Genomic DNA, 22,435 nt, shown 5'->3' with positions numbered 1-22,435 from the left:
CCTCGCCGATCTACCGACAAATTCATCGCCAAATTAAACATAATTTTCTACTAATATCTTTCATATATTAGAATAATACGTTGTATTAGTCGATTTAATTTACGTAGGATTGATGAGACATAAATATACTATATTGTCTTCAGAAGTTATTCATGTTTCTCTCAAAATTTTGTAATGTATTGATTATTTTTGTTACTTTGAATTACTGCGCTTAGGAAAAATAAAGGTAGCGAGGGGGGTGGGTGTCGTGATGGGTCCTACTTTTGCCACGTGATTGAAAAGATCCTACGTGGCAAAGGATCACTTGTTGCAGTCTATTGTCATTGTCATTAAAATTCCCTCTCTTCCACCATTGCTTTTCCTTTCCATCAATCTATCTTTTGGTGCTTTCCCCTTTTTTTACGTTTTTTTTTTCATTTTTTTTTTAAAAAAAGTAGAGTAGGAAGGAAAAATGAACGAGTAATTATGCGGAAAATAAGCAAATACCTCGTAAAATAATTATAAACATATGTTTTTTTACATCCGACACTTCACTAAATAGTTATATCATATATTATATTGATATTATTTAGACTGATAATTTTGTTTAATTGATATTAAATTAATATATATATATATATATATATATATTATGTAATGGTATCATTAAGCTTTCTAGTTCAGAGATTAAGCCAATGATACTATCACATAATGTTTCTTGTTCAGATTTTACTTATAATGATTTAATTTTTTAATAGAAAATCTTAATGATATCATAAACTCTCATTAATAAAATGAAGGTTTAAATAGTCAAACAACTAAATTATTTAAATTTGCGTGAAGGTTTTTATTCTTCTTCATTATTGTATAACCGTATATATATACATATATATATATATATATATATATTGACATCTTCTCTACGGTTCTTCTTAAGTTTTCCTCTTTGCTTTTCTGCCAACTTGCAAATTGGATTGGTACAATTGCATGTTCATTTCTGTCAAATAAAACAATACTTTAAAATAGTAGCAAATATAGTGTGTACGTAAGAACAACTTTTTGTGTTACATATATACCGATAAACGATGATTAGCTAGTAGATTATCCAATTCAATGAAAAGGTTATAATATATTAAGGATTAGTATGAATGCAATATATCATTGTTTTAAATTCAAAATCCAATTCCCCTAATGCATTCAAACCTCATTCTATTATATAGTATATAATATCCCAAAAGAAAACATAGTTTTAATTTATTCTTTTTTTATTTTATATATGTCTCATTGTTCACACTATGCTCAAATATTATTTTTAACTCAACAATAATCATTAGTATTCGAACTTTGTGATATTGGAAACCCCATAGAAAAAGAGGGACATGAAAGGGTTCTAACTTATGTAATGAGGAAAGTAGTTTGAACATGCATTCAAAATGACGTAATCATGAAATTAATCAATAATATTAAATTACATAAAACAAATCCAACCTTTAATATAGTAATATTTTATAATTCCACTTAATTAAAGAAGAAAACACTTGCCGAAAGAATGTCCCCCTAATGCACAAAACGAACGTCGCATGAATCGACAGCCCAAAAGAAGAAAAAAAATTGTTGCGATTATTTTATTTATTATATATAATCAATCATCTGAAGAAACAAAAGCAATCACTTAGCTTGTTTCCTACTAATAATCAAAGTATTTCGTATTTTTCTTATTAAATTAAAATATCTTCACGACCATAACATATTAAAGACGTGTTAATAAAAGAATTAAATAAGAAGATTTGATTTAATTTTGGGTAATTTTCCCATGCATTAAAGTTTATTCAACGTATATTGCTTTATCCAACTCATCATCCTAAGATCTTCCATCATTAGCAACAGAATATTATTGACTGGGGATTAATAATCATGCTGATAAAGTTAAAGTCTCAAAATACTTTTTAGTAATAATATTGGATAAGGTTTTTATTTTTTTTAAAAAAAGAAGAAAATAACCGTCGAAGTTTGACTAGATTTGCATTGGAACATGAAAAAGAGGAAAAGAAAATTTTGAGTTAAATCCATTTTAGAGGATTAATTTTACATGTAAAGTAACTAATAGTAGTCACCGTTGAATAAACTTAGTTTTACGTTTTTTCTAAATGAACTACATTTTCTATGGGAGTTGAAAAGCTACCAAATCTGCCTTTTTCTTTTTACCCCTACAAGAAAACATCAAACATATTGTACTTAGCATTTCCGGATGCATTTTTACTTGTCCATTATATTAAAAAAAAATTATTTACTCACTTAATTTTCAATTTATTTTTATTAATATAAGAAATTGCCTAAAGTACCCCTTAATTTATGCTGTAGAATAGTGACACGTTGTTAATAAATTTGTTGATCAGAATTCAGACCATTAACACCAGGCGTTTCTGAGTCTTAGTAATACAGAGATTTAATAACATAATTAAAGATCCAATTACCTTTAAAATCCTTTTTACACCTTTTCCACCATAATCGTGGAGGATATCTTTGTAAATAAAATATTTTATACAATGCATGCAATTTTTAATACATCAAATCAAACAAAACATGAGAAATAATTTATGTACAACTAATGCAAGCATTAACAATACATGAGGCGTTTGATAGAGTGTATAAAAATAATACTCAAAATATTATTAGTCATACATAGATTATTTTTTATGCATTGTTTGATTTGATATTTTAAAAATAGTGTACATTGTATAAAAATATTTTACAAAAGTATCCTTCACAATTATGGTGAAAAAGATATAAAAGTACTTTTGAGAGGCAATTGAGTCTTTAACCATATTAATACATGCATTAAATCTTTTGCATTACTAAAATCATGGATTTCTAGGTATTAGTAATACACTCCTCAATATACAATAGAGTGTATAACTAAAGCATACCATGAAAAAATACACCAAACAAGGAATTACTAATACATAATTAATGCATTATTGTTGCTAACACACTTTACCAAACGACCCCTATGTTTTACATTATTCTTATAAACTCTACCAAACGACCTTCACTGCCGTAGAAGAAAGTAAAGATCCCTGTAAATTGTTCAGGTACTGTCCCTCCCTTCATTACCATGTATAAATTTCGCTCATCAGTTGACTTAATTCTTGCTGAACTTTTTCCAAAACACATACACAATCCCAGGAAATCTGTCATCATGAAACAACATTATACCCACATGAGAACAATTAGCTAATAGACAGCATTTAGATGAAAAACAAAAATTAGCATTTCCATGTTATGAATATTAGAAACTGACAAAAAGAAAAGGTATAAACAACACAAAGGAGATGAGTCAACATTTGGCAGTGATACCCTATGCTTTGGCTTGTGAGAAGCACATTTTACCAGACTCCGTTATGGGAGAAAAATGATATATGACTGGACACTTAGGCACCAAATGGAACTTAAACCATACTACAAAAACTCTCCTTCAAAACATTCTCAATTTATAAGCTACATAATCATAACAGTTGCAAGACTCTTACCATAAGGTTTCAAACATGACCACCTGAGCAGCTACAACAAGTCACCTTTTTCTTTCTTTTTCATTGCTTTTTTTTTTTGGCTCTAACACAAAGTCTTGCATTTCTTGTAGAGGTGAAATCAAAAACATATAGTGGAGTGTCACAAACTACAACAGTTTGTTCAGAGGCACAGAACACACCTGAATTTAGTTCTACAAATAGTAGCAAGAAATAACAGACATGAGCATGATTTAAGAAGATGGACTTAGGTTTCGTAGGTAGATCAAAAACCTCAACAAAGGTCACGGAACACGAACAAGATGCGAAAGATCTTAAACTTTTTAGTTAGAGATTGTTTGCTGTTGCTTATGCCTCACAAGAGAAGTAAAGTTCTCCTCTCCTCTCTTTCTATTTCGTATCTAGTTCTATAACTTAATCCTTACTTTAACAATGTAAGGTTAGAACGTAATAGTAATAAAGGAAAAGCACGATTTGGCGGTAAGTCAAGAATTTTTGGTACCCTACTTATGATTCAGCATTTAGCTCAATCTATAATAGATGTCTTTTTTACATCAATGGCATCAGCTGGAGCTTGCACTTAATTACTTATCCATGGAGCTCATTTAACCCGACCTGCATAAGTACCACTGTCCCTTCCCTTTCACCTCTGGGAAAAACTTCTCGGATGAGCCCTTCTACTCTTCATTTTTATATAAGGGAAATTCTTGAACCCGGACCAGGCTCTGATCAAGACATATAAAAGCATCAACCTCATCCTAAAAGGACTGCTTTAGCTTTGGGGTTGATTTATACGGCTCAACTCTCAAGATTTTGAGTCAAGAGTTCAGGTGTCCGAAAAGGTGGTGATGCGGCATTGGCATTTTTAGCAAATTTACGTAGCGATCAAAGGGCATATTTATTATTTATAGTTGGAATAGGGAAATTGTATTGGCCTTCGCATCGAATATAACATTTATGCAGGCCCATCGATGAATTATGGACAGATTCATACAATAGTTTCATTCGGAAGTTCGTGCCACATGGTAATAAATTGATGCACATTATGAATCGAATTGTTTTATAGAAGGAGACGGCCAAAAGAATTAACTCACACAATAGTTATCCTAGATGTCAAAGCTTTTGTAACTTCTTTTGCTGCTTTACTCTTGGAAGCTTCCTCTTTAGCCACTGATCAGGCTTCTCCAACTTTTTGTTGACTCTTGAATTTTCTCCTTTCTTGTTTCACAAAATCTTTTTACGACTTTCAACCTACAGTATAATGCACAGTAGTCAGAATCTTGACTCTTGAGGCACCTAATTAGAACTTATGACCTATCAAACATTACACGAAAAGAGAAACAGCATATTTCCACCTAATTAGCTTGAGAAGAGAAGCAATCTTCTGCTTATCTGAAGTTCTTATAGTAGAATGCCAACACACCTCATGTTCATGCTATGCCACAAAATATGCAGAGCCTATAGAAAAAACAAACATACATGTGAAAGGCGTATATACAGAAAAATGACTTCTCAATGTCCATCCATCTATACAAAGTAGCATATTTAAGCATTCCATTCTGCAGCAGATGAATTTTGATCTCCTATATTGGAACCCATCTTAGGTATTCTTTCTTCCCATCTCATAATTCTCAAAATGCAGTTTCCTTTTTAGAGTTGAACTCACAAAACAAAAGTAAATGATATCAAAGTACAGGTTCACTAACCAACAGCAACATTTGAACACAATGTAGAGTATGACGTCAAGCCACATTAGGGAGAAGCACGATTAAAGATCTGATAAGGATTATGAAAGTTTTTACTTAATCAGTCAAGACAAATTCTCGATAAAGCTATAGAATAAACATTGACCATTGTCTATAAGTAAATCTTTTTTTTGCTCTCTAGTTATTTCAGCCATTTATTATCGCCAGTAATTTTTAACTTTTCTGTTTGTTCTTCACAGGTTTTCAAACAGACTTGTTACAAATTCAGCACCAAACTCACCACTTCACAAACAAGTACTAGATTGTGTACTGGAAACAGAAACTTCTGGAGTAAATTCATACTGTCAGGAACTAACAGAATCGAAAGACATCCCGAAGATGAAAGAAGATTGCATACAGGGAATAATAGCAGTTACTTAATCAGTTAATCACAAGGTTAGGCACTGGGAACTTGATAAAACAAAGACAGATGTGAAGAACCTGAGAAGGTCTGATTGTCATTGCTGAAAGTCCAAGATTCTGTTTCCTCCGACTACTAATGCAACTGTGTGCACATCTACTGCTTTTCAAAGGATCCACACCATTCTGTGATGGTGAGTCCTGGATATTATATCTCTCAAGCCTACAAAACCAAGTCTCAGCCTGCATTTTGTCCTTGCAAATCTGAAAATGAAATATAAAAAGAAAGAAACAACAAATGTTAATGAAATGACAAACAGAAGTACAAAGCAAGCAAGCTAGTACTTTATACAACATCCCCCAATTAAACTATGAGGAATGGACAATTTACCAGATCAAGAGTACGCTTGCCATTTTCCATATAAAAGTGATATGCACTGACTTCCATTCAGGCTGAAGAATTACCTTAATTAGAAAACAAAACACTCTTGTCACATAAAAGGAAATTCCACGGTTTAAGAATATATCTTGAAAAATGTCATGTATATTAATATGAAAGGTAGCCTCACTGCTTACAGTACTTTGGCTGCGGATGACATTTGTGATTGAAGTTAACCTCAGTTGGTTTTCCTTCTCACCAGAGTATCAAATCAAAAACTTCTCATTCTGGAAAGAAAGACAAAACCCACATAATTCACCAACAATAACTGAAACATCAAATGGCAATGATTTATAAAACAGAACAAATGAAAATGGTTTGGCCTGCGGTGTGGTGATATAGGTCTAACTTACTTTAGATAAAACTAGGAGTTAGAAGGACAAACATGCAGATTTCCTCGGTGGTTCATCTAAAATTAGACTTTCATAAAGACACAACTCTGTCTTTATAAGAACATATTAGACCTTACTTTAAGATCAAGCACCAAACGTTTACTTTTTTCTTCTTTTCAACCTTTCCATGAAATGCAGATGCCTAGACTACAGATTAGAAGAGGTTTAAGAGAGAGGAACTTGGTATTGTGTCCATCGGTTAATTATAAATTCTTTACTTGTTTGATGGAAAAATCATCAATCCTCTAAGAACGCAACCCTTGATTTTAATTTCAAGATTAATTATGCTTAAGCATCCACATTGACCTTTTTGGCTCTTTTTTTTTTTTTTTATTAAGGAAGGATAATTCATTAGAAAGCATCAAGAAGATGCAAGGAAAATATTTACAGCAAAAAAAGGGATCTGGTCCTGTACAAGAATTTACTAGATGACAAAAGAGCAGACAAAATCCAAAAAAAGATTAACCGTGGTTACAGGGGCCTGGTTGAACCAACTATATAACAAGACTAAACAGTTGGATTTAAGAATGTGGCTAGGAATTGAAACCCCATCGAAACATCTACGATTCCTTTCGTTCCAGATGCACCAAAAAATAGCTGCAGGCACCATACGCCATGTTTTTTGATGGGTTGCCCAACTCTCCATGAACACCAGCTCTTGTAGGCTTCTTTAATACTACAAAATATATTCACATTTCTCCGCACATCCCAACTAAATCTTTGCTTTTAAGATGAAGAACAGAACATAGACAAGAAAAAGATGCATGTCTGATTAATAATTAGGAACTTGAAGCATAGTTTTGTGCACAATCTCTATCCAAGAGGCACTTTAACATACAAATAATAACACGTCCAGTCAAGAGCAGCTTTGCCCGTCTCTGATTAATACATTATCAGAACAATTTTAATATTATAGTTCATGTCAAAAAAGAAGAATTAACAGAGGTCCAAATGGAATTATAATGTACAAGGGTTTACTGTCTTCTTAGTTATGCTGTTGGAATAGATCATCAGTTCTTCACAATCGGGATCAAAGTAATGGGAGATTCATCAGAAGGTATAATTTGGTTCCGACCCATATGTTACAGCGAAAACTAGAGTAATTTACTGCATCTCCTTTTTTGACAATAAGAACAATAGGTTATTCAGTTATGCCAGAGAGTACAAAATTCCGACCATTATATTATTTGTTATGACGCTTTCTTGGTTAAAAGGCAATGATATATGTTTCATTAAGAATTTACTGCGGATAACCTTAAGAGAATAGAAGTTGGGCTTCCGTCTTCTGCCATGCTTCAAAAGATGTGCCCCCTTCTTCAATGCAACTATTGCCTGGACATTGTTTGAGAGAGGAAGTAACACGAGGAGAAAAAAAGATGTTAGTACAATAAAATTTCCTGCTGGTTTAAATCGTCAACAGCAACGTGACCCCGAAAGAAAACAAATGAATGGGTGATATCAGCAAAAAACATAATTTCTCGCTCTACAATTACCAAGAGATATCTAACAATAAAAATGTTAAATCTGCAATTAGATCATATGCTGATCATAGAAGACTCATGAGACAACAACAACTGTGCCTAAGTCCCAAACAAATAGGGTCAGTTAAATAAGACAATCATCAAGGAAAATAATATTAGTGAGCTAACTTAAGCAAGAAGAAGATTTAATGGTGTTGGTGAATGACCAAATTAGAGGATATAATCTTTCTGAGGAAACTAAGGTTTAAAATTTAACCAAATATGGAGGGAAAATGTCAAAGAAAAAATTCTAATGAGATCATCAAGTTTCTATTCATCTTTCAAAGCAACAAGAACATAAACATATTTTCATCAATTTTTTAAAAATGAATCTCCGCAAGTATTTTCTGTTATACTATGATGTGTATCATCAGCCCTCTAGACCTATATTATGCTATAAAATTGCAAAAGAAAGTCTAAATAAAAGCAATTAACTCAAGGTCCTGATACATATAGCTTTCACTTGGAACTTGTTTACCTTAGGAGGAACAAATACTGTAAAACAAATACAAGAATGTGACAAACATATTACTGCTTCCTCATGGAACAATATAGGACCTCTGAATGCCTTGATTACGCAATAGTGATTATTTAAAAGAAATTATCCTTTACCACTGTTAGATAACAATACTAAAAATATAAACATAAAAAAGGGAATACGGCAAATATCAAGAATCTAGTCCAGGAAAAAACAAGAACATACTAGTCAAAACAATGAAAGCAAGCAAAAAATACAGAATTTGAAGAAAGAAAAACCTGTTTAACAGCTCGATCAGAAAACACTGGCTCATTCAGCTGCCAGAGCAGGTATATGTTAATAAGAAAGGCCAAACTGCAGCCTTCCAACCTGTGCAGCTCCAAGAATGTATATGAGGTGCCAGCAGGTAGTGCCTCAGGATTTGATGGTCTCAATGTTATCATTTCTTGACCTCTAAAGGAGCTGAATGGTGGTGGATTTCGATGCATGTAGCATGTAATACAAGCTCTCAGAGAGTTCAAGTGCATTCTCCCATTTATTCATACTTATTAAGCCCTTGATGAGGTTAACAAAGTCCGTCAGCTCTGGAACTGCACCTTTGTTCATCATGTCCACATATAACTCAAATGCCAGATCAATTTTGTTTGAAACAGAAAGACACTCAATCAAAGAAGAGTACATTCTCTTATCAAGATGTGGAAATGGCGAAGAAGATGAAATCTCTTTAAGTAGCTCAACGGCAGATTCAAGTCTTCCAGCTTTTTGATAGCTATCAATTAGAAGCCTATAAACTGGAATAACTGGAAGAAAATTGTTGTTGCTCATGTCCTCCAATATACCCAGACTGACTAAGTACTCCCGTCTGAAGCCTTCAATAACCTTAAGATGGCTGGCCATGTGTTTTGGCCAACTTATTTGTTTCATTTCCTCAAGGAGTTGGAGAGCCTCATCCAAAAATCCTGCAGCACAACAATGCTTTATTACAACTGAATAGGTTATGTAATTTGGCGCACAACCTTTATTACCCATACTCTCAATGAGTTCAAGACATTTATTCACTTTTCCAGCTTTGCCAAATCCATCAATCATTGCAGTATAGGTTACAACATTTGGATGACAACCCTTTTCTTCCATCATCAACATAAGTTTATAAGCTTCATCTAGTTTACCAACTTTACAAAGACCATCTACCATCTCTGTGTATATAACAACATTTGGGGGGCAAGAACTCTCGAGCATTTTAGACAAGACTTTTACAGCAAGATCCAAACGTTTATCCTTAAATAGCCTATCAATTAGAGAGCTGTAGGTGTATATGCTTGGACTATATCCACATTCTGACATTTTAGCAAATATCTCCTGTGCATCATCTAGCTTACCAACCTTGCAAAACCCATCAATCAATGCATCATAAACAATATGATTTGGCTCGCATCCTTCTGCTAACATGATATCCAAAAGATTGTGAGCTTCCTTCACCTTGTGTGCTTTGCACAATCCATCAACCATAGCTCCAAATGTAACAATATTTGGTTCGTTATTACCATCAAGATTAACCTTGAAGTATGAATCTACTTCAGGGGTATCTAAACTCCCCTTCATTCTTGCATAGATCTGGCAAGCCTTCTCTAAATGTCCAGCTTTACAGTATCCATCAATCAAAGCAGTGAAAGTGACAACATTTGGGATGCATCCTTGCATTAACATTGATTCAAAGAGCTCATTTGCATCTGAAATTTTCCGTTGCTTGAGGTAAGCATGGATAATAGCTGTGTAAGTCACTACGTTAGGAGTACAACCCTTTTGAATCATTTCATTCAACCAATTACGAGCCTGTTGAATGAGGCCAGATTTACAAAAGCTATCAATCAAAATTGTGTAAGTATAAACATCTGGAACAATTCCATTCCGCTTCATTTCTTGGAACAACAGGAATGCCTTGTCCACTTTGGAGGCATTACAAAGAAAACCGATCACTTTCGAGTATGTACTGACATCAGGTACAAAACCTTTGCTCATCATTTCCTTAATAACACTAAAAGCATCCTCATATTTTCCAAACGCACAGAGGCATCGAGCAAAATTGACCACATTGACTTTATTCAGTACTAGTCTTGCAGTCAGCATTTCACTATATACATTTTCAGCCAATTCTAGTACATCCTTACTTGGTAACTCCTCGTTGCCACAAATACCACCAATCAATATGTTGTAAACGACATATCCTGGCTGACAGCCACAGCCATCCATTTTTTTGAGCAATTTGTAGGCATACCAGTAATCTCCTGATCTGCAATATGCATGTACAAGAGAATTAAATATTTTCTGACCTGGATAACAACCTTCGGAAATCATAAGATTCAGAATCCTCTTGATGCGACCAAGTTTTCTCCTGTTTAAGAGTGCACAAAGCAAAACTTGATATGTTACAGTATTAGGAATACACGAAATAGTGCGCATTAAGTTGAGAAAATTCATTGCTTCTTCAAAGAAGGAACCTTCACATAATCCTGAAATCATATTAGTATAAATCACTGTATCAGGCACAAACTCTTCCTTGTCAATTAAATCAAGGGCATCTCTCCATTTACCCACTTTGCACAATGATCGTGTAAAGCTATTTATTGTATGCTTATCCATCTTAAAATTCAACTCTGACATCTCTTTGTATATTAAAGATGCAGTCTCCAATCTATCTACTTGCAGAAACACCTGAACCAATGCATTATAAGTGGCAGCGGAGGGCTTGAAACCAGAATCCTTGAGCCTCCCTAGCTCCTCCAGTGCTGAATTCCACAACCCATTCCTGCAACACTTTCTTATCAACACATTAAGCAACTTTCCAAGAACTTCTTTATCGTCTTTTCCTATATCATTAAATAAATGTTGTGGTACACCAACACATCCTATTAAATCCAACAAAGCATCATAAACAGACGCATTATGCACATAACCAATTTGTCTACCAGCCCATTTAAAAAACTTAACACCTAACTCAGGGTTATGTATATTTCTCAACACATCAACCACTAAACCAGGGTTGAGTTTCTCCCTAAACGACCGAAGAGCTTTCTCAGTTCTCTCTCCAAACCCATCATTACCGTTCCTAATAGCATTTATCATCAAGAAAACATCTTCTGGAAACTTACCAGTGTCAGTTTTGGAGCTAACTGAACTCAAGATTGAATCTTGCAGAAAACCCAATTCTTGAACTGAAAAAGATGATTCTTTTAACTTATTTTCTTCTTGTGGAGTACATTCATCTTCTGGGAATTTCAATAGTGGGTCTACTAGTTCATCGAGTTTATTGTCGGCGCACATGAATCTTGAAGAAATTTTGAATGTAGTACCAAGAAAACGAATGGGAAGAGCACACTTGAAGAGCTTTAAGGTCATTCTACGGCTAAGGGTTTTATGCCGTTGCGGAGGCGCCGGACGACAGCCGGGGTTTAAATGACAAGTGAAAGGGCATTCTGTAATTTTACCAAATACTAAAAAACCCAAATAAAACAATTGTTATTTTGAAAAATTAAGATACGTAGTAACTAATTCTATTCTTGTCGAATAATAGAGAAAAAGTAAGATGATAGAAAAAGTTAATATTTTCTCATAGTCTGTGGAGAAGAAAATATGATAAATAAAATAAATTGAAGAATGTAAAAATTTTAAGATCTTCAATATAATAACAAGTCGTCCATAACATATTTAACGTAAAACTATGAATGAATTTCAAAGAGGACATTAAGTGTGCACTTTATATTTTTATCAAGAGATAAAAAAAAAGAAATCCATTTAAAGCGGAAATCAAAAGGCCACGCTAATTAGTTCCCTTGCCCAAAACGAATTAATTAGAGGCTCAATTAAATAAGTTAGAGAAAATAATTTCGATAAAATGAACTAAAAAATTAAAGCAGTTCCCTGATCTTCCATAACATTTCCCTAATCTTCCACACTTCTGTAATCTATTCGGTGATCTCTTTAATTAATATCATATTTAAGACAATGTGATAATCTCTCTTTATATAACAAAATATAAATTTGAGATAGTGATATATAATACACTTGAAAAAACATATTTCTAAAAAATCTTTATACTTTCGTCTTATTACTTACTTTGTCTATATTTCTTTTTTTGTTATTATATTTATAACAATTCTTATATCACGCGAAAAAACTTAAGTATTCAATCAAAACTTTTAAGCTTATTGATAAAGTAATCCAAGTATATCAAAAGTCAAAACAATATGATATTATTTATCATTTTTTCAAGTATTTCATACAAAAATATCACGAGAAAAATACTTTTTATTAGAGTACTTCGTCACTCCATAAATTTCAAATAATCAGAGCGTCAAAATATTTTATATTTTCTTATATTCACCATAAAAATTTTAACTATCGAACAAATATTATAATTTTAGAAATAATAAAATTGAAAAATCTAAGTCACAAGAATTTAAATTAATTAAAACATTTTAGAAAACATTTGATCTTTTTGTCATAATTTAAGAAAAAGAACTTTGACTTATAATTACTAATAACAACCTTATATTTAATTATGTATGATAGTCCTTCCATATTCCATTGGCAATACAACATTGCACTTTCCTCTTACATTGTTAAGCTCCTTAAATAATCCTTTCTGTAACCTGAAATTAATCACTACTGTAATCATATTCAATTTACATTGTGAAGAAAAAGGAAAGTGGAGACTACTTCTTCAGCAAAACTTGGTTCACATTTTCATATCCTTCAACATCATACTTTTTGTACACAGAAAGCTGATTTTCTTCCCACCACTTCTTTGCTTCCTTCTCAGTGAACTTTTTCCTACTGCAAAATTCAACCAAAACACCATTTGGTAACCTATTAACAAAGGTGGAAAATTTTCTGTATTATACAACTTATGAAAGGAAATATACCTGAATCTGACTCGCTTGAGTCCCTTCTTTCCACTTGGCAGTATTGTCAACGTAATGAAGACACCGAGTTGATACTGTTCCACCCATTCAACTTTTGATGTTCTGATCCCAGCTTGGACATGATCAGCTTCTTTACAAGACTCTTCTGTTGATCGGGAGTCCACGTTGTCTTCTTTGTTATAGAAGGATCTCAAAGTACTAGAGAATACAATTGGAGAACCACATAGGCTATCAACATTTCTCTCCTCTAGTTGTGTGTTTGCAACAGGCACAACAATTCGGTGTCCACTTGTATGATTTTGGCTATCTGAATATGTTGATGTTGTCTGCAGTACATTTGCAATAGCTTGAACATTAGCTTCTGCTCCAGCAAAAAAGCGCTCTGACATTTCCTGAAGCTGCAATTAGCATAACAAGTTTCAGCGGGAAAAAAAAGAGGCATCCCACCACAGATGAATTACGGACATATCAACAAAATAGTTTCTTTAAAAAATTTGTGCCACGGGGTAATACGTTGATATATATTATGGATCAAATTGTTTTATAGAAGGAGACAGCCAAAATAATTAACTCACAAAATAGTTACCCTAGATGTCAAAGCTTTTATAACTTCTTTTGCTGCTTTACTCTTAGAAGCTTCCTCTTTAGCCACTGACCAGGCTTCTTCAACTTTTTGTTGACTCTCTTGAATTTTCTCCTTTCTTGTTTCACATAATCTTTCAAGACTTTCAACCTACAGTACATATGCAAAGCAGTCAGAATCGTGACCATTTTTAGAAATTATGACCAATCAAACACTATATGAGAGAGAAGCAATCTTCTGTGTATCTAAAGTTCATACAATAGAATGCTGATGTTCATGTTATGCTATGTGAAAGGCATATATACAGAAAGTTTTATAATAGAAAACTGCCTTCTCAATGTCCATCCATCTATACAACTGAAGTCAGTAATGTAAGTTGAGATAATTGGCAGGGTAAGAACATCTGTTAAATATGAATCTCGCAAACTATGTGAAATAAACATATTGGTTGTGCTATTCACCTCTGCAGTTTTTTTAAAACCAGTTAAACAATAAGCTTCATGCTGAATTACTTCACATAAGTACACAGGCAAAGCAACAATTATAAACAGACAGAGTTGTGCATCAACATTTAATGGTCTCAGACTCTCAGCCAAGTATAAGCAATTGAATAACAAAGTGTCTACTCTGGATATTAGGATTACCTGAGTTCTTAGCTTGCAAACTTCTTTGAGTAGGATCTTATCCGATTCTTGAAAGTCTTCCTCCACAGTTAGACCAGCAGAGAGGACAACTTTTGGTTCTACGAAATAAGTTGGAGAAGCTGAAGCCAGTGAATTCCTCAAATGAGGATTTTGGGTTCTCATCTGTACATAGTCTCTTCTAAAGACTTTAGGACAAGGAACTTGGCCCCATCTTGGAAAACTATCCAGCAAGGACGTAACAGGATCAGAGAACTGCCTACTTTCCCCTAGACTGTTGGCAGACCTCCTGTCAAAACATTGATTGTTCTCAGTTAGATACTTTTTTGTCGACATCATTCGACTTGACATAGTATTTGCCTCGTCTCGCTCTACTTTCTCGCAAGTAACTGCTTTTACGGTAATCGGTAAGGGTCTTGGACTACGGTTTTCAAGCTTGGATGACCTGCTTGACTGAGCAATCCTCTGAAGTTGGTAAAAACATGGATCACATACCCGAAAAGCTTTAGTCTTGTCAGGGGCTAGAGAGGCATTTGGGGTTTTCTTGCTGCAGCATGTGCGGCAGAAGAGAAGGCCGCAATTGTAACAGTTTTGCTTCTTCCTCGTAATTCCAAAAGACATGTTACATCCTTTGCAAGATGATTGATCAGTACTAGATGCAGATTTGTGCAAACATATTGCTGCTGTAGTACTTGACCCACAAGCAATATGTTCCACCTGCCTGTCTCTCAGTGATTCAACTAAAGTTGGCCAACTTCTATCTTTTGTATCACCTAATCCTAACTGTCCATTTTCTCCTTTCCCCCATGTGTAAACACTTCCCCTTGATGTTAGCACAGCAACATGATATGATCCCGAGGATATCTCTGTAATGAACTCCTCCCTAAGTTTTCCTTGCACAAGCACTAATGATTTATCTTTGGCTTCTGGATTGCCTAGTTGCCCATGCACTGCACTTCCCATCATATAAACTTTTCCTGTGCTAGATAGTGCAACGGTTAGCGTGCTTGCACAGGAAACTTGAATGAAATCATGATCAACAAGTTTTGCCACACAGGTCGGTAAGAGCTTTGTCTCCTCACCAGGATGACCAAGCCTTCCTTTATCTCCGTCACCCCATGTAAACAGCTTTCCACCTGGATTGTTGAATTTAAGACGATCAACAATGACTTCCACTACTGCAGCTGTATGCCATGGCCCACATGCAACACATTTGACCCACAAACCTCTAAGTGACTCAACTTCTTTGGGCTGAGCAACACTTTGGAGATTTCCATGACCAAGAACCCCAAAAGTTCCATCTCCATAAGTAAACAATTGCCCAGATGTTGAAACAATTGCTGTGTGCCATTCCGCACAAGCAACATAAGAGATTTTTACACCACCCAGAGAACCACATACTCTGTTTGGTAGCCAATGGCTTCTCTTCTTTTCCTCACCTACCAACTCAGCACAAAGAGAGTTGTCCCCCCATGTATATAGTTCACCAGAAAAGGTCAGGGCACATGTTTGGTATTCCCCACAAGAGACAGATTTTACCCGAACCCCGTTAAGAGAGTCAACCAGTTTTGGTCGTTCAGTGTCCATATCATGTTTATGCCCAAGACGTCCATTCTTTCCTTCACCCCAGCAAAAAACATCACCTTGTTTGGTGACTATGGAAGCATGACTCCTACCAATGGATATTGATTGTACATCAAGCATCACAGTGGACTCAAGAAGTTTGGGTGACAAAGCATCCAACTTCACTTCCCCAACCCCCAAGCACCCCCCTTCTGCTCCTTCTCCCCAGATAAAAACATCCCGCAGTATATTCTTTCCAAATGGTCTTGACTCATTACTGGATGGTAAAAGTGGAGCAAGCATATCAGTTTGGATTTCAGTCCCAGCACAAGATGCTCTCGTCTGGCTTAACTCATCTGGTTCAAAATATGACGAACATGAAGTAAAATTATCCATTACATTTGATAGGCTTGATTCTGAGAAAAAGCTCTCGGAAGAACATGATAAGCCATCAGTAAAACACCTTTCTGAAAATGACTGAGTGGGACTCCCCGCTAAGCTGCGAACCTTGATCAAATAAGTACATATCACTTTTAGAGTAATGGCAAATTAAGGATGTTTTATTTTTAGTTCTCTCAGATAACAAAGAACTTATTCATTACAGGTCTTACAATACATAGCCACAGAAGGACAGAAAATATAAGAAAGATAATCTTGAGAAATAAAAGATCAAAATGCAAGTTCCTGTTTTAGCTTTGAACTCGCAAAAGAAAAGTAACTGACATCAAAGTACAGGTGCACTAACCAACAGCAACATTTGAACACAATGTAGAAAATGACATCAAGCCACATCACGGAGAAGCACTCATGAGGAATGATCTCATAACGATTACGATAGTTTTTACTTAATCGGTTACATATTACAATTCTCGAGAAGCTATAGAATAAATATCGACCACTGTCTATTAACAATCCTTTTTTCTCTCTAAGTTGTTTAAGCCACTATTATCACCAGCAATTTTTATTTTTTCTGTTTGTCCTTCACAGACTTTATACAAATTCAGCATCAAAGTGGCAACTCAACATATAAGTACTAGATTGTGTACCGGAAACAGAAGCTTTTGGAGCAAATTCATTCTTTCAGGAACTAACAGAATCGAGATCCATTCACATAAGTCAAGTGATAAAGCTACTAAGAACAATATCAAAGCTAGTTTCTAGACAAGAACAAAATAGTAGGACATTCTGAAGTCGGAAGAAGAATAAACACAGGGATTATAACAGTTACTTAATAAGTTAATCAAAAGGTTAAGCATTGAGAACTTAATAAAACAAAGACAGATGTCAAGAACCTGAGACAGTCTGATTGTCTTTGCTGAAAGTCCAAGATTCTGTTTCCTCCGCATATAACCCGCTGGACTACTGATGCAACTGTGTGCACCTCTTTTGCTTTTCAGAGAGTCCACCATTCTGTGATGGTGAGTCCTGGATATTACAGCTCTCAGGCCTACAAACCAAGTCTCTGCCTGCATTTTGTCCTTGCAAATCTGAAAATAAATTATAAAAAGAAGATAAACAACAAATTACAACAAAAGGATAAACAGAAACACAAATCATGCATGATTGTACTGTTGTACAACATCCTTCAATTAAATTAGGAGTAATGGACAATTTACCAGATCAAGAGTGCGCTCGCCATTTCCATATATAAGTGATATGCATTGACTTTCCATTTCAGGCTGAATAATTACCTTAATTAAAAAAAAATCTTGTCAAATAAAAGGAAATCTCACATATGTCTTGAGAATATGTCATGTATATTAATATGAAAGGTTGCCTAACTGCTTACAGTACTTTGGCCGCGGATGACATTCGTGATTGAACTTAACCTCAGTTGGTTTTCCTTCTCACCAGAGTACCAGATCAAAAACTTCTCATCCTGGAAAGAAAGAAAAACCCATATACTTTACCAACAATAATTGAGACATCAAATGACAATGACATTATGAGCTTGAACCATAGTTTAGTGCACAATCTCAATCCAAGAGGCACTTCCACATACAAATAATAACACTTCAAGCAAAGAGGAACTTTGCCCGTCTCGTTATTAATTCATTGTTAAAACAATTTGAATATTATTGTTAATGTCGACAAGAAGGACTACTAGAGGTCTAAGTTGAATTCTAACGTACAGGGATTTACTGTCTTCTTAGTTCTGCAGTTGGAATAGATCATCATTTTTTCACAATCGGGATCAAAGTAATGGGAGATCCAGTAGAAGAAGTAATTTGGTTAAGCTCTTAGTTTACCTAATCACACTCTCCATTGACTGCACAGAAGTGGACGTCAAGCCATATTTTACAGCGAAAACTAGAGTAATTTATTGTATCTCCTTTTTTGACAATAAGAACAATGGGTTATTCAGTTATACCAGACAGTACAAAATTCCAACCATTATATTATTTGTTATGACAATTTTCTTGGTTAAAAGGAATGAGATGTGCTTCATTAGAACTTTACCGCGGATAACCTTAGAGGGTAGAATTTGGGCTTCCCTCTTCTACCATACTTCAGAAGATGTGCCCCCTTCTTCAATGCAACTATTGCCTGGAGGAAGTAACAACAAATAAAGGGGTGATATCAGAGAAAAAAAACATAGTTTTCACTCTACAAGTACCAAGAGATTGATTATCTAACCCAAAAAAAAAAGTTAAATCTGCAATTTAACCACAAGTTGATCATAGAAGACTCATGAGACAACAACAACAACAACAGTAATTGTGCCTACTCCCGAACAAATTGTCGTCGGTTATATGAGACCATCATCAAGGAAAATAATATTAGTGAAGAAGATCTAAGAGACATAAGGTTTAAAATTTAACCAAATGTGAGAAGAAGCTGTAATGAGATCATGAAGTTTCCTAATTTAATCTTCCAAAGCAACAAGAACAAAAACATATTTTTCCATGTATTAACAGCTCTCTAGACCTATACTATACTATAAAATTGCAACAAAACAAAAGGTCTAAAGAAAATGTTACAAACAATAAATACAAATACAAGATTGTCACAGACATGTTATAACTGCTTCCTCATGTAACACTATAGGAGCTCTAAATGCCTTGATCAAACAATTGTGCTAATTTAAAAGAAACTGTCGTTAACCCCTTGTTAGTTAACATTACTAAAAATATACAAAACAGGGAAAACAGAATCTAGTATAGGAAAAAAAAAAGAATTTACTAGACAGAACAATGAAATCAAGAAAAGAAGAAAAACCTGTTCAACAGCTCTATCAGAAGGATCAATGGTCAAGTGTTCTTCACCCATTATTACCAAGAATCACATGTAAGTAAAAAAAAAAAAAACAAGAATGACAAGAAGAGAAGAAGAATGTGAAACAATTAAAGTTTCTTCGGTAGAAAACCTTAAAGAAGAAAAGAGTATACAAGTGTGGGAAAACCCAAAAATTGGTAAATGAATTTGTAGTAGAAAGAATTTAAGAAGCTTTAGTACTTGAAGCAAGTGATCTGCAATGAACAAGACAAGTAGAAGTTGTTAAAGAAGAGAGAGAGAGATACAGAGGAGAATGAAAATGACTTTTTTTGTTCAATCTATTGATGTGATTCTACAATGAAGAATCAAAATCATCAACCAACCCTTGTTTTTTTAATTGTCATCCGTTTTCTTTTTATTTATTTATTTATTGTATTGTTACTTGTTAGTTGGGTAAGAGTCTATCAGTGATTTTCTTAAACATAGGCAATGTTTTTATTCCGAGTTAATTTTTGAGATTGAATTAGTTTTATGATGTTAGAGTAATTGATTTACTCGTAATTCATATCCTTAATTAATTTACTCCACAATTCATATTTTAAATATTTATTCATATAAATTCAATGCTCTTAACATGATTAACTAATTTTTGAGATTGAATTAATTTTATGATATCAGACTCAAATTTATTTGCTCGTGGTCCACATCTTAATTTGGGTTTGATAGTGTTTGATTGGCTTAGAGCTATATAGTAGTACTTGACAAATATAATTATTTACTCTGCCACCTTACTCATTTGAACTCACTTCAACAGAAAATTATAATCTAATTTATTCATATTAAAATAATTTTTAGATATATATACTAGATGTCGAATCCCTTTTAACTATTTCATTTCTCTAAATATTTTTCGTCTCCGTGCTATTTTTTGAAATTTTACCTTAAAAGGTAAAACATGTTGTAAAAAATAATTTATGATGTGTGAATCCTAAACCTCTAATAACGAAAATTATGTTAGTGATTCTATTCTTTAATTTAATGATGAGTGAGGAGTCTTCGCTGTCTTGGGATTTCGTGGATATACATAGAAGGAAATAAAAATTAAGAAATGATTTCTTAGCTAATCAAGTTGCACGTGTGTACAGTACCAAACTTAAACTCCATAAATATAATACATACATCCTCTTTTAGCCTTTTTTATTTTATTATTTTAAGGAAGTCCTATAAAAATTAGCACATGATTAAGCTCTTTTATATATTTTTTCTTCTTTTCCAGTAATATTTTACGATGGAGACCAAAACAAGATCTCTAGAAGCTGTTGATGTTGGAAATTATTTACTCTTAGACATGCAATAATAATACATTAAATGTAATTTTATAAATAAAATTTAATAAAAAATTTATTTTTTAAAATATAAATAAAATATTTTTTCACATGTGATTAAATTTGCACTCGACAAATATGTATTTAATGGGAATTGACGAGTTTTAGCAAAGCTCATTTTAAAGAATTTTAAAAAAATATATGTCGAGCCCTTGATGAGTATACCAAATTAACTAAAGTTAAAAATTAAAGAAAATATAAAAATACCTTGAATTCAATGGTTTGATTGCGTAAATTAAGTGCCAATATATTTTCCCCCCAAATTTCCTCTGCTAATTGTCTATTTCGCCAATTTATATAGTATCCAATTAAGTGAAAAATATTGATCGTTCTCTCTGTCCACTTTTATTTGTCATATTTTAATTTAACATATTTATTAAGAAAATATAAATTATTTTATAACATCATCTCTATTAATTGATGTTCAATGGTATGAAGTCTTCAAAAATGATTTGAGAAATTCTTCATAGGTTAAAAATAATAAATAAAAATGACAAAAAGCATATTTTATATGTCTATTTTTAATTGTTATGTTGCTTTTTTTTTAAAATCAATTTGATTAATTTTAAAAATCAAATTTGATTACATTAATTCAATATTATAAATAAAAAATTTAGATATTCAAAAACTATACGAAAAATATTATAATTCTAATTTTTAAATATCAAATAATAAAAATTATATAATAAAATATTAATTAAAATTATTATTATTTAATTTTAAAAAATCGACTATTAAAAGTGGACAAAGTAAAAGATATACTCGGTAGTCGGTAGTGTAATCTATTTGTGTTTTCTGACAAAAATATGAAAACACGCATCCCTTTAATGAATATAGGCATTTAGAAGTAATTGGACTTTTGACAATACTTTAAGGCAATGAAAGTACTAACGTACATTAAGCGACAGAAGAGACAAATTTTTGCAAACTAAAAGCTACTTTGAATTAGCTTAAAAGTTGGTTAAATTAATTTAAAAATTGATTTTTAATTTATTTAAGTGTTTAGTAATTTCTAAGTGATTTATTTTAAGTTAAAAATACTTATTTTAAGTTAAAAGATGAAAAAGGAGTGTTTTTTTTTCTTTTTTTTAACTTCAAAGCTCTTTTAAATTGATCAATTATTTTATTTTTTTGCCCTTATTTCTTTTATTTTTATTTTTTTGTTATTATTAGTATTAGTATTAGTATTATTAATTATTTTATTATTATTACTCTTTATTTTTAGTAGTATTATTAATTATTTTATTATTTTATTATTATTACTCTTTATTATTATTATATATTATTATAATTATTATATATTATTATTATTATTAATATTTTATTATTTTTATTATTATTATTATTATTATTTATTTTAGTATTATTATTATTATTATTTATTTTATTATTCTTTATCATTATTATTATCATTATATATTATCATATATTATTATATAAATATTATTGTTGTTGTTATTATTTTATTATTGTTATTATTTGTTATTATTATTATATATTATTATTATTAATATTTTATATATTATTATTATTTATTTTAGTATTATTATTATTATTATTTATTTTAGTATTATTATTATTATTATTTATTTTATTATTCTTTATCATTATTATTATACATTATATATTATCATATATTATTATATAAATATTATTGTTGTTGTTATTATTTTATTATTGTTATT

At 32.5% G+C, this 22,435-nt stretch overlaps 2 protein-coding genes across 9 annotated transcripts; both read right to left on the bottom strand.

The window, feature by feature from the left end:
- Positions 1–2,766: 2,766 nt before the first annotated feature.
- LOC107008887 (pentatricopeptide repeat-containing protein At1g06710, mitochondrial) lies at positions 2,767–11,927 on the bottom strand. Of its 5 annotated transcripts, none has more exons than XM_027914960.1 (8): positions 8,719–11,927; positions 7,697–7,774; positions 6,181–6,277; positions 6,003–6,076; positions 5,693–5,875; positions 4,862–4,964; positions 4,601–4,757; positions 2,767–3,170 (listed from the first exon to the last, which is right to left on the bottom strand). In XM_027914960.1, the coding sequence occupies exon 1, from the start codon at positions 11,834–11,836 to the stop codon at positions 8,894–8,896; it is 2,943 nt and encodes a 980-aa protein (XP_027770761.1). In that variant the 5' UTR covers positions 11,837–11,927; the 3' UTR covers positions 2,767–3,170; positions 4,601–4,757; positions 4,862–4,964; positions 5,693–5,875; positions 6,003–6,076; positions 6,181–6,277; positions 7,697–7,774; positions 8,719–8,893. The 5 variants fall into 5 exon arrangements, with proteins under 5 accessions (XP_027770761.1, XP_027770759.1, XP_027770763.1 ...); XM_027914958.1 differs by having other exon boundaries at positions 6,188–6,277; XM_027914962.1 differs by having other exon boundaries at positions 6,003–6,064; positions 6,188–6,277.
- A 1,032-nt stretch (positions 11,928–12,959) lies between these two features.
- Positions 12,960–19,735, bottom strand: LOC107009189 (PH, RCC1 and FYVE domains-containing protein 1). Of its 4 annotated transcripts, none has more exons than XR_001455371.2 (9): positions 19,369–19,735; positions 18,610–18,696; positions 17,939–18,028; positions 17,766–17,840; positions 17,442–17,636; positions 14,590–16,656; positions 13,938–14,095; positions 13,363–13,760; positions 12,960–13,273 (listed from the first exon to the last, which is right to left on the bottom strand). XR_001455371.2 is itself a non-coding variant. In XM_015208470.2 (9 exons), the coding sequence occupies exons 1-9, from the start codon at positions 19,417–19,419 to the stop codon at positions 13,153–13,155; spliced, it is 3,231 nt and encodes a 1,076-aa protein (XP_015063956.1). In that variant the 5' UTR covers positions 19,420–19,735; the 3' UTR covers positions 12,960–13,152. The 4 variants fall into 4 exon arrangements, 3 of the variants coding, with proteins under 3 accessions (XP_015063956.1, XP_027769978.1, XP_015063957.1); XM_015208470.2 differs by having other exon boundaries at positions 13,949–14,095; XM_027914177.1 differs by lacking the exon at positions 19,369–19,735 and having other exon boundaries at positions 13,949–14,095; positions 17,944–18,028.
- Between the last annotated feature and the right edge of the window lie 2,700 nt (positions 19,736–22,435).

The sequence above is a fragment of the Solanum pennellii genome, chromosome 2 (genome assembly GCF_001406875.1).
Source record: "Solanum pennellii chromosome 2, SPENNV200".
Classification (NCBI taxonomy): Eukaryota; Viridiplantae; Streptophyta; class Magnoliopsida; order Solanales; family Solanaceae; genus Solanum; species Solanum pennellii.
This window is presented reverse-complemented; position numbering and strand designations above follow the sequence as displayed.

Coding starts and splice junctions, on each gene's coding strand:
- LOC107008887 (XM_027914960.1), bottom strand. CDS start 11,836: ATGACCTTAAAGCTCTTCAAGTGTGCTCTTCCCATTCGTTTTCTTGGT.
- LOC107009189 (XM_015208470.2), bottom strand. CDS start 19,419: ATGGGTGAAGAACACTTGACCATTGATCCTTCTGATAGAGCTGTTGAA. Junction 17,637..17,765: donor GCGAGCGCACTCTTGATCTG/GTAAATTGTCCA, acceptor ATTTATTTTCAG/ATTTGCAAGGACAAAATGCA. Junction 14,096..14,589: donor TTTGCAAGCTAAGAACTCAG/GTAATCCTAATA, acceptor TATGTACTGTAG/GTTGAAAGTCTTGAAAGATT.